At 36.9% G+C, this 18,590-nt stretch overlaps 1 protein-coding gene across 1 annotated transcript in view; it reads left to right on the forward strand.

The window, feature by feature from the left end:
- Nucleotides 1-394: 394 nt before the first annotated feature.
- The window catches only part of plb1 (phospholipase B1), a 100,969-nt gene continuing 82,773 nt past the window's right edge, over nucleotides 395-18,590 (forward strand). Inside the window, exons 1-25 of the mRNA XM_053237647.1 lie at nucleotides 395-495; nucleotides 1,384-1,449; nucleotides 1,619-1,682; nucleotides 3,040-3,074; nucleotides 3,724-3,775; nucleotides 3,867-3,918; nucleotides 4,243-4,299; nucleotides 4,907-4,972; nucleotides 6,450-6,502; nucleotides 6,605-6,689; nucleotides 6,796-6,903; nucleotides 7,603-7,647; nucleotides 7,914-7,973; nucleotides 8,780-8,863; nucleotides 8,992-9,049; nucleotides 9,364-9,422; nucleotides 10,567-10,640; nucleotides 10,831-10,874; nucleotides 11,587-11,695; nucleotides 12,400-12,451; nucleotides 13,167-13,247; nucleotides 13,342-13,407; nucleotides 15,545-15,645; nucleotides 16,248-16,329; nucleotides 17,962-18,066. Of these exons, the coding sequence (XP_053093622.1) occupies nucleotides 426-495; nucleotides 1,384-1,449; nucleotides 1,619-1,682; nucleotides 3,040-3,074; nucleotides 3,724-3,775; nucleotides 3,867-3,918; nucleotides 4,243-4,299; nucleotides 4,907-4,972; nucleotides 6,450-6,502; nucleotides 6,605-6,689; nucleotides 6,796-6,903; nucleotides 7,603-7,647; nucleotides 7,914-7,973; nucleotides 8,780-8,863; nucleotides 8,992-9,049; nucleotides 9,364-9,422; nucleotides 10,567-10,640; nucleotides 10,831-10,874; nucleotides 11,587-11,695; nucleotides 12,400-12,451; nucleotides 13,167-13,247; nucleotides 13,342-13,407; nucleotides 15,545-15,645; nucleotides 16,248-16,329; nucleotides 17,962-18,066 (1,728 nt within the window). The 5' untranslated portion in view covers nucleotides 395-425. The remainder of the gene's footprint in view (nucleotides 496-1,383; nucleotides 1,450-1,618; nucleotides 1,683-3,039; nucleotides 3,075-3,723; nucleotides 3,776-3,866; nucleotides 3,919-4,242; nucleotides 4,300-4,906; nucleotides 4,973-6,449; nucleotides 6,503-6,604; nucleotides 6,690-6,795; nucleotides 6,904-7,602; nucleotides 7,648-7,913; nucleotides 7,974-8,779; nucleotides 8,864-8,991; nucleotides 9,050-9,363; nucleotides 9,423-10,566; nucleotides 10,641-10,830; nucleotides 10,875-11,586; nucleotides 11,696-12,399; nucleotides 12,452-13,166; nucleotides 13,248-13,341; nucleotides 13,408-15,544; nucleotides 15,646-16,247; nucleotides 16,330-17,961; nucleotides 18,067-18,590) is intronic.

Below are 18,590 nucleotides of genomic sequence, written 5' to 3' on the forward strand. Positions count from 1 at the left end.
GAATCTGAAAGCTACAAACACATTAGAAGTAAATAAATGATAAATGCACTGCAGCTGAGACATTTCTGTGTGATGCATGAGAGACCCTGCATTACTGGTACTGTAACAGGACAAGTTATATACTTACATAACAGAATTAAAATTGCTGGACATCTGTCTCATCTAACGTCACGTCTGATTGAACTTGATAGCTTTATTTTTTCACCTTGAACTTTTCAAGGCATAAAAGCAGTGCTATAAAATGCCTCAATTACCATCATTACATATTTACAAATCCTTTTAAAGTATAATAGCTGTCTGTTGCCATTTACGCACATACATACGCATGTGGGAGGTGGTTCCAGAAGTTACCGTGGTTTATAATGAGACAGCAGTGTCAGTGTGAGCAGAAGAGGAGAGGGTGTAAAGAGAAAAAACACTGCATCATGGGAACTCGAGTCTCTCTCACTTCTGCTCAACTTCTCGTCCTGATTTTTCTGTCCACTGCTCACTCAGGTATTTCATAAAATCACATGTTCATCACACACTATGGTTTTTCTTCTTTTATATCTATACTATAGAAAAGGTAATGACAATAATACTGGGCATCAAAATCACACTGAAGGAAATCAAACCAAAAATATTTAATCATTAATTGTTTAGTATTTTGTCAGTATTATTATATTGTTTCTTTAATGCAAAATGTTCATTATTATTATTATTATTATTATTATTATTATTATTATTGAATTTATTCAGTAGAATCACTTTTATTCATACAATTTTTTTTTTTTGGTTCATTGAATTAATATTAATGTAGTAAAGTATGCATAGATTTCCTTTATCTACACAGGTGGTCTTTTTTAAGAGTCACAGTAAAACATATAAAACGAACAAAGACAGACACGTCACTAGAGCACATCTTACAACATGCACTCAAGAGAGACAAGCAGCTAAAAGTTCAAGTAAAAGTTCAGGCTGTTGGATTTAAAAGAAGCTTAAAATCTAAAACATGATTTTCAGAGCTCTGTGTTTACATGTGGAGGATTTAAATGCAGGAAATCCCGAGACCTGTTATTATTAGAACTGGGTTTAAAACTGATTATAGATGAGAGGTAAGAAGGTGAAATATGTACATTTGATTCTTTGGGTTAATACAGTAAAGTAAGCATGGTCAGTGTTATTCCTCTGGTTAAAGTAGAAAGGTATGCATGGTCAGTGTTATTCCTCTGGTTAAAGTAGTATGCATGCTCAACTTGAATCCTCAGCTTAAAGAAGTATGCATGTTCAGTTTATGATTTTTTTATCAGTAAGGCAACATATCTGCATTAAATTGATTTATATAGAAATATAATTTTTCTCATTTATGGCTTTATTGGCTTTCATTGTTTGGTTTATTGCCAGACGCTGGCAGTGAGTTGGCTTTGATCTGTGGCCAGTTGAACTCTTCACCCTCTCTTCCTTCCTCTGGTGAGTTGACAGCATATAAACTTTTTTTTTTACACTCATATAACTCAGAGACTTCACCCATAAAGATTATTTAACATACATTTTAATCCGTAATTGCTGAGCCTCGATAGTGGCTCAACACCACCAATAAAGTGATTCAGCAGTAACCTGAGTGTGTTATGTGTGACAGTTCACTCGCTGAGGCCTGCAGATGTGCGTGTGCTGTCAGCACTCGGGCTGTCCACTTCACACAGGTACAGTATGACTGCTATTTATCTCATGAAAGGGTTAAGGATATTACAGTTCAAGTTATTCAAGTGAATGTGCTCATCCAATTTTTTTTTCTGAATTAAAAAAAATGCAAAAATGGGTGGAAGAGGTTACAAACTTCTGCAACATTCTGATAATGTAGTGGGAGATGAAATGAGTGAAAAGACAGAGGCCTTGGTGTGTCCTCACATCCAGTGTGCCAAGACTCAAGAAATAAGATTCAGCATATTTAACATAATTAAAGAGTCAGAGGCAATTAAAGTCAAATATTTCTTCAATTCAAGCTTTGATTGTCCTTAAGTGAGTGTCACAAAAACAAGCTAATCAGCCTAGATCATATCTAATGTAGTGTGATGACCTTCAACAAAAAGATTTCTAGATGGTCATATCTTCATTCAGCATACCACACTTAGATCATCATACTACAGAGTACAGACTCGGAACAAACAAGACGTTCAGTAAGTCCCTTTAAGCCGAGCACACACTAAGCAGTTCTAGTCCCGGTTTCCTTGCCAGTCTGGAAGCTATTTTCACTTATGTTTGAAATTCTCAGAGATCAATTAAATGGTGTGAAGCACCTCTATGACAAGTAGCAAAAAGAGTCACAGAGGAAATCTAATTAATTTGCTGTCACGCGCAGCAGATCCCTGAATCCAGTTTGTCTTCCATATATTAGTGTGGGACAGCAAGTGAAAAATATAAACAAAATAATATTGCTACTATAAGAAATGATTTGTCATGTCAAACCAAAATGGTCTTCAGGAACATCAAAAATAAAAACAAACACGGCATGATTCCAGGCGCCACAGTATAAAAATAAATCCTTTTTTTTTGCGCTATATGTCCAGTTCTCTTTGCAGAACAAATGAAGAGTTGAGCAGGTGTTTTAGAGTACATCTTTAAAGGAACTTTACATAGTAAAAAAACTGTAGCACCCAAACAACAAAGAAAAGTACAGCTTAGTATCTCTAGTATTTTTTACTGTTAATTATTGTCATTGGTTCTTATTTAAAAAACTACATTACTTTTTCTGGGATCTAATCTGGCATAATAAAAGCATCACTCTAAACTCTAACCTCTGCAAAAATAACAGTACATGGATATTTAATAATTTGAATAAATGAATTGATTTCATTGTATATTTGGAAAACTATAGAACAGAGGAGAATGTCATTTTATTGTAAATGGAATTAAATTATGTTAAAGGATTAAATAAAAAAGTAACAAATATATAACATACTGTATATAATGATATAGTGCACTATTACAGTAAAGTGTTATTAATTATTTAATTAGAAGCTGATTGATCTGTTCCGATATTCTGTGTGTGATTTGCTGTAGGTCTGCTGAAATTAAGATTCTGAACGGGCTGTCTGGTAAGATCTTCCTTTCAGTTCAAGGTGTAACTTCTGTAAGGAATAAAACACTCTGAGTCGTGTGGTCATAGAAAACTAATCAACAGCAAGGTGGTGTGATGAAGCCGAGTTACTGTTACCACCCTGAAGCTGATTATTTGCCAATAACAGCATGCCCTGAATTGTTTTATTCCTCTTAGATAACAGCAATCTACCGATGATTACAATTTGTAATTGTTAAACAACCACACAACAAACCTTTTATCCACATAGAGTTATATTTAATGATGTGGGACGTCCTTGAAAACAAGTTATTTCCTGTTAACACTTAGCAGCTACACCAGCCTCTCTTTTTTCTGTGAAAAAGACTAAAACTGCAGCTACAAGTCCCTGTGAATGAGCTGTTACTATAGAAACGATAAAGTATTAGAACAAGGACATTAATATAAACCATGTGATTTGCAGCTGCACTACTGTCAGAGCTGCTGTTTTAGAAAACTAATCAACAATTTCTAACCAATCAGAATCCAGAAATCAACAGCACTTTTTTTAAGGCTTATTTATACCTTTTTGACCAAATCTGGATTTATATTTTAACACAATTTTTACACAAGGATAAAAAGCAGCAGTTATTGTGAATCTTACATCGTCCTCTGTTTGTCTCCCACAGAGATTCTGTCCCGCTTTAATCCAGGATTGGCCACACTGATACCAGAACAGAGGTACTGAATTTCACACACACACACACACACACAATCCCTGATAATAAGCATGCTGGTGCTCTGAATTTGATCCTGTGTGTTGGTTTTGCAGGGGTTTCATCGAGGAAGTCGAGGATGTGGTTCAGTCGCTCAGTAATGATCAGGTACGCCACTGAGGTGGAAATTCACACACAGCCATCCCACATGCTGCTTTTACTCTACAGGAAGTGAAAATATCTCAGATTTCATGAATAGTTTTCTTAATGAGATTATTAGGAAGGTATAATTTTCCACAATCTCCTAATATTTTGCGTGTAATGTTAACCAGCTGCCTAAAATCAGACGGCCGCTAACGTCATACACATCTCTTGTTAGCTGCCGATTGACTCCATGAAGGAAAATTTTATTCTTTGTTAACCTTTTCTGTTCAAAATGTACAGTTAATAAATTATGGACATTAATACGTCTGTCTCTCTGTCTCTCCTCAGTGGAAGCTTCTGCTCCTCTTTGTGTCGGCGGATGAGCTCTGCGTCTGCCCAGGCCAGGTCACACTCCACATCCTCATCCACAAATAAACACACATCACAATTACACTTCACTCTTTCATGTGCAGTGTAACAGTTTACACACTCATACTGGCTGCTTTTTAGAAATACATTTAGATTTAAATCACCTCCAAACATCCAAACGTGAGTTTTATTCCTCCATTAAGTGTTGCTCCTCACAATCCAGCATGGCTGAAGGTGACAGGTTCAGCACACATCTTCAGCATTTCTACACAATTTCTACACAAAAAGATGCATTAAATAATTCAGACTTGTAACAATCATTAGCCTTTTTTTAAAATAACTTCAAACCTAAACTGCATAATTGTTGTTAAAAAAAAGTTATGAAAGTTGTTAAATGTTGTCAATCTTTTTGAACATAAAATTTAAAGAAAAAGCTTCTTGTGTAATATTTTATACCTAAATTGTTGCATGTATTTTTCAGCACTAATGTTTTGTCCAATTTTACTCCTTTGATTTCTGTTAACTTCAGCTTCATTTAGTGATTTGTAGGAAAAGTCCAAATCTGAATTTGCATGCAGTTATTGAGTAATCTGTGTACGTTTTCTATTTTATGCATGAAAGGTTCGTTCTTCTTTTCTTTTAGGCCGCTTTAGCAGTCGAGGCGACGGTGCGTAGAGTGGAGGATGCGCTGAACATACTGCATGAGAAGGTAATGAGTATAGCATGGACATTTATATTAATGACAGTGTGTGCCAGAGAAATGATTTGAATTATTCAAAGAAATAAATCGACACCATTTTCTTTTGAAATGTAGCTCATCAGCAAGGACGTGTTCGGTGTCTAAAGTTAGCGTTTTTGGTTTTGCGCTAAAGCAATGATGCTAATGTAAATAACAAGTCAATTCACTTTTATTTATATAGCACTTTAAAAGACAAGCGTCAGACAAAGTGCTACATGATAACATCAGGTAAACCCAAACAGTGATAAAATAAAATACAAACTAAATGAAATAAAACAATAAAAGTACGAAACAATTCAAAGCAATAAAGACAAAACCACAGATGAAAACACAGAACCAAAACCTGAAGACTCGATACTACAGATAATAAAGACTCAAACACCTGGCACAATAAATTCAACGGGATTTAAAAAGGTCTACCGTGAGAGATCTTTTATAAAATCGAGTAAGCTGTTCCAAATAAACTAAAGGAAGTTTTGCTACACCATAAATACTTATCTCTCTCTTCATTTCTTCATATCAAATGGATTTTTATCATGCAAACAGATTTATTCAGAAATTGTTTATGGAGCTTTTACACAAGAAATGTGATTTTTCTGTCAATTTACATATAAAGAGACTCAGTAATGTGAACTTGTTGCTTGCTTTAATTCTCAGTAATTGTCAGTGAGATGCTGTGAGTTTATACACTGATTACACTGTCAGTTTAAATCTCTTATTTATTTCAGTTACACACCAGTTTAATCAACATTTTGTGAAACTTGTTATGTTGTTTCGTATTAAAGCCCTGAAAGTAAGCAATCCTAAAACAAAAATCCATAAATTAAGACCAAAAGAATAGCTGTTCGATTAGGGAAAAAGTAACGGCGCCCTATAAATGGAGGAGGAGTTGTGTGTGTTTATGGTAGCCGACATGCTGCGATAGCTGAGCTGCATTACTGGAAGATTTAGCGACACCACACACGATGTATGTCGTCATTTAGTCATTTTCAGCTCTCTGTGAGCTTCACCTTTTATGGGGTTTTGTGGGCGTGGCTAAATGTAAATGTGCCATGAACACGCTTGATAATTTACGTCTGATTGCCGCTTATCAACATGAATACAAAGAAACTTTTGAAGTAAATCCAGTTGGAATGTTTTCCTCAGTTTGGCTACAAAAACATTTACACACAACTTTACTAAAAGATTAATAAATGATGTACAATGTTTTTGAATTAAAAAATCCTTACTCACAAATTGAAGTTCACTGTGAAACAGTGTATATCCTCACAGCAAAGCTAAAGAAGGAAACATAAGACAATAAACGGATCTTGACTGATTGACTTTATTTGGAAACAATGGATAATCGTATACATTCATCTTCCTTTTTTTGGCCAAAATATTCCTTTAACAAGTGGCTTTTATGCCAGATTTGAAAAAAAAAAATAACACAATATTCTGTTCTCAGCTGGATCACACTCTGGTTCATGTTGTGGTTTGGGGAGGCCGAACTGATGGCAGGTACGTCTTCATCGCTTGACAAAAAAGAAATGTATTATTTGACCTTTTAAAATGAATGTATTACATTATCATGTGTGTGTTTGTGTGTGTGTGTGCTTGTAGAATATGTGAGTGTGAAGAGGGTGTCAGTGCAGACACACAGACATGGAGCAGACTGGAGAGAGCTACGATTATGGCTAATATTCAGGTATTTTAGGGACATCATTGTCTGTGGTATATGGATTTCTCAGGGCCGGCACAAATGTGAACGTGTGTGTGTGTGTGTGTGTGTGTGTGTGTGTGTGTGTGTGTAGGAGAGGCTGGGTGCCCTCCTGCAGAAGCATCATCAATGGACCGATGGAGAAAACTTCACTGTGGCGCTGCAATCCAGTCCAACATACTTCGATTCTTCAGATGATTCAGTGAGTCAAATTCACAGAATCATTCATGACTCTTTCCAGACTCATTAAGCACACTGAACAAAGTCAAAGAGTTCTGTCAGGTTTAAACACATAACCCTTTATGATGCTTGAAGAACATCACACCTGAGATATCAACATGCTTACAATTCAGTTAATGTGATGGAAAGATTCAGTGATTCAGTGAATCAAAATCATGAACTCTTTAAAAGATTGTGTATCAACATTCTATACTTATAACAGTACACACACATTGCTTGCTAATTAAAATCTGATTTTTTGGGAATTATTTCCTCTATAACAATATCAGAAATGCACAGTTGAAAACAGGACTTGATTTTTACCTAGACTTGGATTTGCAGAAAGGAAGGAAACAGCCTTTTAAACTGTCACCAAATTGCACCATAAACATTTATTATTTACCTTCTAAGTAAATTTTCCTCTTAGAAAGGTTAGGCTTCCTGTTTCAGAGCCCAACTGAAGTTGAGTTACACCATTTCAAAGTGTTAGTTTAGCGGAATAGTACTTTAGTGGAAATCCTTAATAATAAGTGGAGAACATTTTAGCTGACATCAATTCACCGATTCATGACAGATTCTTCAGGTTGCTAGGCTACTCGGGTCTTTTTCCATCTCTTTTTGTTCACAAACACTAAAGTGGTCTATATGGACAGTGATCTTAAATGATGTTTCTGTGCTGCAGGTGGAAAGTGACTCGGAGACGCTCATGCAGGTGTGGAGCAAACTGGTGAGTTTATCTCAGAGATTCGTGTTACAGAACAATAATATAAGACACACAGCGTCCTGCCGCTTGTAAAACGTCTCTGTGATAAAAACTTACTACACAGATGAATCGATTAGTTTAGATCAGATCAGATCAGATCAGATAGACTAGATGCGGATAAACTCAAGGCTGTCACTGTAGATAACCTAATCTTAACAACCACCATTGTTCAAAATGTCACTGATATCATACTGATCCTGTTTTAACCAATCACACTGTTTTATTTGCAGTTGCAGCCAATGGGGTCTGAGGTGGAGGGGCCGGGCATCGCTGTTCCCTGCCCTACACATGTGAGTGCGGGTGAACGACCTGAGGGTCAAGGCTTTTTATTACTTATTACTTTTATTACTTACTGATATAATACCTCATATTTTACAATCCCTGTGTGAGTCTCTGTGAATGGCTGAGCAAAGGAGTACTGTACCCTTATTATTATTATTATTATTATTGTTATTATTATTATTATTCATTTACATTGGGTTCATTAATATTCATTACCATGATTTTGTAGTTTCCTTCATATTAATTACAGTATGATATATTAGAAATATGTTGTGTATTAATTTTCCTGGAAAATTTATTCATTTTAGAAAATATATATTTTTGTATTTATCTATTTTTTTAATGTAATTTAAATTTGATCATTTTTTTCTTATCACAAATCAAAAACACACTGATTTTTAGATGTTTTGGTTAGAAAATGACAATATAATATTATTTTATTATAATAGTAATAATAAGTATGGAAATAAGTACTTTTATATAATATATACAAAATAAACTATTTCTCATTCTTTTTACCCTATTCCAATTAGTATTAGTGGCACCAATATGCAAATTAAGTTCTTTATTACATTTATTAAATTTAATTATATAATTACATCATTTATTATTTTTTTTTTTTTTTTCAATTTGCAATAAATATTTAGTTCTTTATTTCTTTTACTTTAATAAGCCTACAGTGATGTAACATTTTGCTCCACGTCAGTTTACACACAAAGTGTGTTGCACTCAAATTCTCTAGCATTGTCTCTCTCTGTCTGCACACACACACACACACACACACACACACATTAATTCGGTTGCTCTTGTCTAGGAGAAGCCGTATCTGTACACACACCGTAACTCGCCTGTCCAGCCAGAGAGTGAAACATACAGTGCAGAAGAACAGATCGAACCAGTGAGTCTTTCTCTTTCTCACTCTCTCTCTTTCATATGTGTGTGAGTGTGTGTGTGTGTGTGTGCTTTATGTTTCTGGATGTTTATATGTTTATATTTACATTTTATCTGTGTGTATTGTCTCAAAAGCTGTCTACCAGTTTTCCATGTACCGTTATAAGTCCTTCTCCCTCAGTCCCCACCTCAGGTGAAGCTCACACACACACACACACACACACACACACACACACACACATATCACATACTGAGAATAAAGGTGCTGATTGAAATGCTTAGATTGTGAGATGAACTTTTTCAGGGCCAGAAAATTGAAAAGAGAAGCCTGAAATGAAGAATGTTTAATACACTGTGACAGTTTTATAAATATTACAGTTTTATAAATATTACAGTTTTATAAATATTACAGGTCTAGAGACAGATAAAAAAAATTATGAACTGATCCTCTAAGCTTATAATGTAGTCTAAAATGTTGTTTCTGATGTTTCCCTCCTCGGGTTGTAGTGCATTTGCTCCGACCTGCAGATATCAAAGTGGTGGCGGCGTTAGGAGACTCGCTCACTGTGAGTTATTATCAATACGTGGCAATATACACACACACACACACACACACACACTCACATACATGCTTCATGACAGCCAGAGCGGCTTTACTTTTTACTGACATCTCCTACTTTGTCTTTGTGAAGTTCTTTAGACTTGCTAATGTGATTCCTGACGCTATATGACACACTGTTATCTGTAAACATGGACAAAAGGACATAGATCGAAAAACATTCATAGCTCCATCTTTCTTCCTCAACATTTAATTTGGTCTCACCCCACCCCAGGGTCAGACTCAGGTAGGGGGCGTGGCCTAAAATCTAATGGCAGAGATTGTACAACTGTAGAAATCATTCAGTTAGTAATATACAGTAGTTTATGTGTAACTCGTACATACAATATTTTAATATGGACTTTTACCACTATTGTATGTTACTGAGCCAAATACTGTATTTTAAAGTGAGTGTGTGATGATTTAGTCATGAATCTTTGCTCAGTATAAAACACTGGCTGAGGGGGTGTAGAGCTGAAAACCTCCACGTAAAAATGGTGAAGGAGAAAGCACCCAGGCGCAGAGAACACTGAGCCAGCTCTACACAAATTATATAAATAACTAGTTTAAAACATTTTGCACCCAGCGTTTATTTTCTCTTTTTGTTCGTCATTCCAAATCTCCAGAATACACTACATTTCTGCAGAGCTACAGTTCTGTCCTTTGGCTCAGCTTCTAGCTCAGATTATCAGCTTATGATCTACTAAGCCAAAATCTAGATAGACCTCACTGCAGAACCAAAAGTCCAGGGGGTGGAGCTGGATCTGATCCAACTCCTCCTACAACCCCAACCCTAACCTACACAACGCTGAACAACATGAAACAACATATTACACACCCTTATCCAACTGAGTTGTTGCCTTTTGGCTTAGGCCTAGGTAGGAGGAGCTGGATCAGCCATGACAGACCAAAACATCTCGCCATATTAGAGAATTCTTTCATAAACAACATTATTATATTTTAGATTGTGCACAGTGTTATATACAGTATATAGATCATGGTGTATATAGGTTTCACAGCATGCTGCATTATTTTGGCAAGACATAACATCATGACATCACAGCTGTTTCAGAAGTGTTGCTAATGATAAGTGATGTCACTTCCTTGAACAGGCAGGATATGGAGCGGGCTCCGGTCAGAATGACCTTCTCGGTGTTTTGACAGAGTATCGTGGTCTCTCATGGAGGTAAAGCTCATGCACACACACACACACACACACACACACACACACACACACACACAAAACACCCTGAGAACAGCAATAAAACCCACAGATTAAAAGCATGAACTAATTTCTATTTACTCATTTTTTTTACTCCTTTTATCAACACAATGTCAGTTAATATTTCTCTTGTATTTTGTGACTTTCTCTGTAGCGTCGGAGGCGATAAGGATCTCTCAACTGTGACCACCTTAGCAAGTGTGTACAACATCACTCTTTACCTTTGCATCTAATGCAGTTTCAACTAGCCCTGCAGTCCTCCATGAGATTCTGACAAGCTGTTGATAATAGATAATACTGTGTTATGATTTCGCTGAGCTGATATCTACTCACTGATATCAGATGACATCGTTCTATCACCCAGCCTTAGTGTCTGACCAGCTAAACCATGTGCTTTGCGTCAGATCAGAAAACGTCCATGTCTATGGAGGAATATTCAGAATTATTTTAAATAGATAAGTGCTGTGTGCATATTAGGGATGTAACAGAATACAAATACATTATTATATACAGAAATCTCTAAACAGATACAAATAAAGATACAAATCTGTATTTTTTATACAGCTTGGCAGAACGTTAGCACTAGAGGTGTGTATTGGGACACGGGGTCCTGCAGGATACGGGAAAAAAAGAAAGACCATACTTACAAATATATATAAAACTATATATATATATATATATATATATATATATATATATATATATATATATATATAATCATAACATATCTCTAATTGAGACCAGATATATATTGTGTAATGTGACAATAAAGAAATCATAATACAATGAAAAGTGAGTATAATTAATTCAATTTTGCACAAAGAAATATGTATTTATTAAAATTTATTCATGCTCAGGTTCTGTACTATTTTGCATTAAATGCTTGATTGTAGTTTGTGTTGTTTTTCAGACATCCTGAGAAAGTTTAACCCTTCACTCACCGGCTTCTCCACCGGGACAGGCAAAGCCACCACAACACAGGCGTTCCTCAACCAGGCTGTAGGTGGAGCCAAGAGCAAGTCAGTACCTCCACCCACCAAACAAATCAAACAAATATACTACTTTTACTTCATCATTTAGCATTTTTAGCTTGAATTAATTAGTACAGTCCTCTGCTTTCAGCCTATAAGAACACATTGTTTTGTCCCACAGTGTTTTATTCTGCTTATACCAATGTAATTTGCCAACAATTACAACGTTTTTGAACGTCCACAAAACAAACTTGTTCCTGTTCTCACTTATGTTATAGCAGTTAGAAACAGTCGTTCCCTCCCCAGCCTCTCTTTTTTCTCTCAGCTTTACCTCTGACTGTTACAAAGAACTGACACTGGAGACTCCTTCCATAAATGTTAAATAACATAAACTCCTTACAGAAAAATTTGCCTTATCAGTGATTACACACGTTATTATTCTATTTATGTGGATCGTCTGCTGTAAATGAGTCCCTGTAAATGAGTTGTCACTATAGAAACGATAACATATTAGAACGAGCGCATTAATATAAACCTGTGATTTGCAGCTGCACTACTGTCAGAGCTGCCGTTATAGAAAATTAATCAACACCTTCTGGCCAATCAGAATCTAGAATTCATCAGCACAGTGGTGTAATCTATAATAAGTAGATCTTTTAACACAACTGTAGATGAATAAGTGAACAAAGGAATGAAACAACAATTGAGTTGTGTCTACATTATGCGTAATTCACGATGGCTTCCTGTTTCAGAGACTTGCCCTCGCAGGCACAAGCCCTCATCTCAAGAATGAAAAGTGACTCGGTGAGACTACGCTAATCACACAAACTTTATCTGTCTTAACATTATTATTACTTCATTTTTCTTAACCATTTTCATTGTTATATCCACGTTGATTAAAGATGTTTACCTTTCAATCATTGATAAAAAATAATAATAATAATAATAATAATAATAATAAATCAGTAATTTAAGTATAATTAGTTAAAATTAAATAAGTATTTTGTCAGATATTGTCTGTTACCTCATAAGTGTAACATGGGCTAAACATTTTCTACATTGGCTAGCTAGGTACGTAGCTTGGGGTTTGCTAGCTTGTTAATATCTGGTGAAGTTAAGCTGTTAGCTCTTATTATGATTAAGCTGCACTTTAAATGTGTACATTTGTGATGTAAATTGTCTTGAAGTCTTTCACGGTGTGTATATATGTTATTTTAAATCTTTCAAGTCTGTTCAAGTTAGCTAGTTGTTAGCACTTTTGGTTGCTAGCATGCAGTTAGTTTGCTATAGCTTTCCTGAACGTTTTCAGACTGAACGTTTTTGCCTTCAAACTTTCCTGAATATTTTATTTGTCACCATAAAGCTGAATGAAATACATCAGTGACATGTATAAAGGGTTAATCTTTACGCCGTAGCATTAAAGTATTTATTAATGTTAAGACAAACAGTGACAAACACACTTAGCAGCATCCATAATGTCTCTCTCTCTCTCTCTCTCTCTCTCTCTCTCTCTGTCTAGCGCATTAATTTTCAAAACCACTGGAAGGTCATCACGGTGTTCATCGGAGGAAATGATCTGTGTGAATACTGCACAAACCTGGTACACCTGACTTTTATTAGGATATTTCATAAATATGTGATTAATAAAGATTTGATTTGATTGTAATGCATATCATGTTTTCATCTTCTTCTAGAACCTTTACTCTGCTGATAATTTTGCGAAAAACATCCGTGACGCTTTGGACATCTTACATCGAGAGGTGAAAATATGAGATTCATGTTTATAAAAAAATCTAAAAGAGATGCAGGGGTTAGAGGATGTGACTTTTTCAGAATGGTGATAGACAGTGAAAGAGGCGTGGCCTTTGCATCTGTCAGTCTCAGTGTAGAGGCGTGGCCTTTGCATCTGTCAGTCTCAGTGTAGAGGTGTGGCCTTTGCATCTGTCAGTCTCAGTGTAGAGGCGTGGCCTTTGCATCTGTCAGTCTCAGTGTAGAGGCGTGGCCTTTGCATCTGTCAGTCTCAGTGTAGAGGCGTGGCCTTTGTATCTGTCAGTCTCAGTGAAGGAGGCGTGGCCTTTGCATCTGTCAGTCTCAGTGAAGGAGGCGTGGCCTTTGTATCTGTCAGTCTCAGTGAAGGAGGCGTGGCCTTTGCATCTGTCAGTCTCAGTGTAGAGGTGTGGCCTTTGCATCTGTCAGTCTCAGTGTAGAGGTGTGGCCGTTGTATCTGTCAGTCTCAGTGTAGAGGCGTGGCCTTTGTATCTGTCAGTCTCAGTGAAGGAGGCGTGGCCTTTGCATCTGTCAGTCTCAGTGTAGAGGTGTGGCCTTTGCATCTGTCAGTCTCAGTGTAGAGGCGTGGCCTTTGCATCTGTCAGTCTCAGTGTAGAGGCGTGGCCTTTGTATCTGTCAGTCTCAGTGAAGGAGGCGTGGCCTTTGTATCTGTCAGTCTCAGTGAAGGAGGCGTGGCCTTTGTATCTGTCAGTCTCAGTGAAGGAGGCGTGGCCTTTGCATCTGTCAGTCTCAGTGTAGAGGTGTGGCCTTTGCATCTGTCAGTCTCAGTGTAGAGGCGTGGCCTTTGTATCTGTCAGTCTCAGTGAAGGAGGCGTGGCCTTTGTATCTGTCAGTCTCAGTGAAGGAGGCGTGGCCTTTGTATCTGTCAGTCTCAGTGAAGGAGGCGTGGCCTTTGTATCTGTCAGTCTCAGTGAAGGAGGCGTGGCCTTTGCATCTGTCAGTCTCAGTGTAGAGGTGTGGCCTTTGCATCTGTCAGTCTCAGTGTAGAGGTGTGGCCTTTGTATCTGTCAATCTCAGTGAAGGAGGCGTGACCTTTGTATCTGTCAGTCTCAGTGAAGGAGGCGTGGCCTTTGCATCTGTCAGTCTCAGTGTAGAGGTGTGGCCTTTGTATCTGTCAGTCTCAGTGAAGGAGGCGTGGCCTTTGTATCTGTCAGTCTCAGTGTAGAGGCGTGGCCTTTGCATCTGTCAGTCTCAGTGTAGAGGTGTGGCCTTTGTATCTGTCAGTCTCAGTGTAGAGGTGTGGCCTTTGCATCTGTCAGTCTCAGTGAAGGAGGCGTGGCCTTTGTATCTGTCAGTCTCAGTGAAGGAGGTGTGGCCTTTGTATCTGTCAGTCTCAGTGAAGGAGGCGTGGCCTTTGTATCTGTCAGTCTCAGTGAAGGAGGCATGACATCTACGTCTGTGAGTCCCAATGAAGGAGGTGTGGTTTGTGTGTCAGTCACAGTAATGGAGGTGTGGCCTCTGCTTGCATGAGATGCAGCAGAGGTGTAGCCTCTGTGTCCATCAGTCCAAGTGAAGGAGGAGTGGGCTCTGTACCTGTCAGTCCCAATGAAGCAGGTGTGGCTTCGCTTTTCTTAGGTTTCAGTGACGGAGGTCTGGCCTCTGTTTCAGTAGGTTTCAGTGAAGGAGGTGTGGCTTTTGTGTCAGTGGAGGAGGTGTGGCCTCTCTGTGTATCAGTTGCAGTGAGTAAGGTGTGATTTTTATTTCAGTCCCAGTGAAGCTAAATTTATTTTGCACAGCCACTCTCACTCTCTGCTTTAAATCTCCCACACATCCATCATTATCATATGACTCTGGACTGAGAGACTCACACCCCTACTGCGCTGAGGGCAAAAAGGAAAGCAAAGAAGTACAGTCAGTATATGAATGAGTCATTAAAGCACACTGGGAATGAAACCAGTAAACAGTCAGCGCTAGGTAATACTCAAGTTTACATTTCTTTTATCCAAAGTGACTTCCGGCTCTAGAGTCCAGCGCTGGCTCTCTGGCAGCGCTGGGAGTTAAACTCAGAGACTTACGGTAATTAAGTTTAGATCCTAGTGTATGATGTGTGATATTCTGTGCCTGTGCGTGCATGTGTGTGTTTCTCTGAATTCCTGTCTTGTTGTGTAGGTTCCTCGTGCTCTAGTGAATCTGGTGGAAATTTTCAACATCGCTCCACTGCGCCAGCTGCATCAGGACTCCACACTCGGCTGTCCCACCTGGGTGGTCAAGTGAGTGAATGAGCCTCCGGTTCATAATGCTAAATATTTAACGCCTTTTAGATCAAGTCTTATAGCAGGGCAAGTGTGTATCAGCTCGGTCCTTACAGCGAAAATGGGCTCTTTTTCAGCTTCACCTTAGAGCTGGTCTGTAGGATGATATAATAGCAATATTGTGATAAATGATGACACAATAGGCTTTTCTGAGATAGGGTGACTATGGTGATCTTTTTTTATTAAATTTCATTCGTTTAAAAAAAATTAAAAATAATTACAAACTGACTAGATGCAGCTGTGCTAAATATTTATGTATTTATTTTTATAAAAAGCTTTTTTTTAAATATAAAAAAAATGAATACATTTATTTTTGTAGGCATTAATGAAATAAAATGTAATAAGGCAACGCTACTGTTTTGCTGGCAATTTGTTTGCAAATCTCTATAAGAGACACACTGTGTATAATAAATTGTAGAAATGCCTTTGAGAATCATGATGATATTTTATCACTTCTTTATCACCTACTATATAGGTGACATTTTAGGTGTAAAAATCGTGTCTGTAGCATTACGCTGGAAATATTGAATTGTTTGAGTGTGTGTGTGTGTGTGTTACAGGAATGTATGTCCCTGTGTGGTGAACCCTGCAGAAGGATCGTCAGAACTGAAGGCTTTAACAGATATGAACACAGCATATCAGGTGTGCACATGATAGCAACGTATTTTATTCTTAAAATGTAGGTGAATTAGCTTGAGGATGGGAATTCATATTTACCTCTGCATCATGTGTGATTTTTTTTGTAGGTTGCTGGTAATGACAAAATGTAAATTTAAGGATTTGAGCTTTTTTAATGTGTGTTTTTCCAGATTTTGTTATAGTTTTGTTAAACAGGAAAGCTCTACTGGGACTTTTCAAATGACAATAAAAAGGAACCTGAGTGCAGGACATTGGACAAATAAATTATAATGAATAAAAAATCCAACAATTAGAATGCAATCATAAACAATAAGGACATAAAAAGACATAAAGAGCTTATCATGAACAATCCAGTGCAATCCAGTAAGACTGAAAGAAACATGAAAGTTAAAAAAAGGGAAATATCTTTAAAAAAAAACAAAACAAGAACACTCCTAATCAAATCCATTAAAACTTAAAATGACAATCTGATACTCCAGTATAAAGTGTTAATGTGTTCTGTGTTTCCTTTCACTGCCCAGTGACAAAACTAGCACAAGGTTAACTTCTCAGTTGAGTGTTTTGCTTTCTGAAAACTCTTGAGATGCTGATATATTTGAAAAATCGAATTTTGATTTGTAGCTCACTTTAACCCGCGCTTGCACTTTATGACTAAACAATGATTTGCTGTCAGCAACCAATTTTTTTGAATCACGCAGTGTGAGGGGCTAAAAGATGCCAGAAAGAAGCATTTCACTGAGCTGTTTTTCTGACATTTTAGAAATTGGAAATCAGTGTTTTCTTGGACACTCACAAATAAAGTGGCAATTACCCAAATATATTTGTTCCATTTAAAAAAAAATCCAATTTCATTCCAATAAAACAACTTGCCTTGTTTGTTATTTGCTAGTGCAATAAAGTTCTTTAATTTAATCGTCCAACGCATTTCAAGTGGCAGCTTGTTCTCCTCTTTATTGAAAGCAGAAAACATCAATTTTTAAAGATAGTAGTAAAACAGCAGTTTTGTTTCTATTAACACATGGTTGCAATGCTAATCACGATTGAGTGACCTGTCTGCTTTCAGTTTGCACCCATACGTGAGAAAGCAGCTCTGCCTTTGATTTGCGGTTGTTGTGTTAAATTATCATTATTAAAATGTAATCAGGGACAAATCTTTGATTAAAATATTGTGGAAACACCGCAGGTTCAACAAATGTTAATGAAGCTGGAACACCGATATTAAACACAGACGTTCATAAGACCAAAAGTCTTGAAAAAGTAAAACTAGATAATATTATATTATAGACAGTATGATTGATATATTTATATTATGATAGCAGGAAAATTGAGAAGAAATGCAAGTAAACTTGTGTATTGTCCGTTCCAAGAGATAGTCAGGCGAACTTACAGTCTTTGCTATCATTAGTGTGTGTGTCATTAGCTTTCTGATATGATTTTAATATCAGAAAGGTCAGGTCATGGTATCGAGAGGTCAAGTCATGCAGTTTGAGCAGGAATCAGAGACGAGATCTTTCTCATTGTAAATACACATTTCACTTTAAAGGGTTAATATAGTGCACATGTCCAGATGATGATGACGCTTATGATGTTGGTGTGTGTGTGTGTGTGTGTGTGTGTGTTTGCGTGTGTTCTCAGACTGCAACGAGGAATCTGGTGGCCTCTGGTCGCTATAACACTCGCTCAGACTTCAACGTGGTCTTACAGCCATTTTTCAGAAAAGTGTACTTTCCAGTGCTGTCGGTAAGAAAAGAAAAAACTGCATTCATAATTCTTTTTGTTCAACCTGAACAACTGTTTAAATTCACATCTCTGTCTCATTTCTTTCCTATTATGTAGCTTTTGTTGTAAGCATTCCTTGATTACTTGATCAAATACTATATTTGTTTGGATTTTAAACAGATTCGTGCCCTCCAGAATTATTGGCCCCCTTTATAAAAATCAGCAAAAATGACTTTTAAAATAAAACTTCTACACAATAGTTAAAAAAATTCCACTCAGCAAGAACAATAGGAGAAATTATTTAAATCCAGGGATATAGAATAAATTAAGAATATACCTAAGCTTGACCTAAGCAGGACTACGTGTGTCTCCGTTACAAAATATGACTTATAAAGGAGTTGGTCCTTTTGAAACTGGGAATTTGTTTAAGCTTAAAACTAAAACTATACAATGTCTGTGTAAGTTTAAGCTCAAAATATCACTTATTGCATGTTTTATTTAGAAATCTGTACTCATTTTGTGAAGAGTACCAAAAACTCTGGAGG

Source organism: Pangasianodon hypophthalmus, chromosome 10 (assembly GCF_027358585.1).
Source record: "Pangasianodon hypophthalmus isolate fPanHyp1 chromosome 10, fPanHyp1.pri, whole genome shotgun sequence".
In the NCBI taxonomy this organism is placed as follows: Eukaryota; Metazoa; Chordata; class Actinopteri; order Siluriformes; family Pangasiidae; genus Pangasianodon; species Pangasianodon hypophthalmus.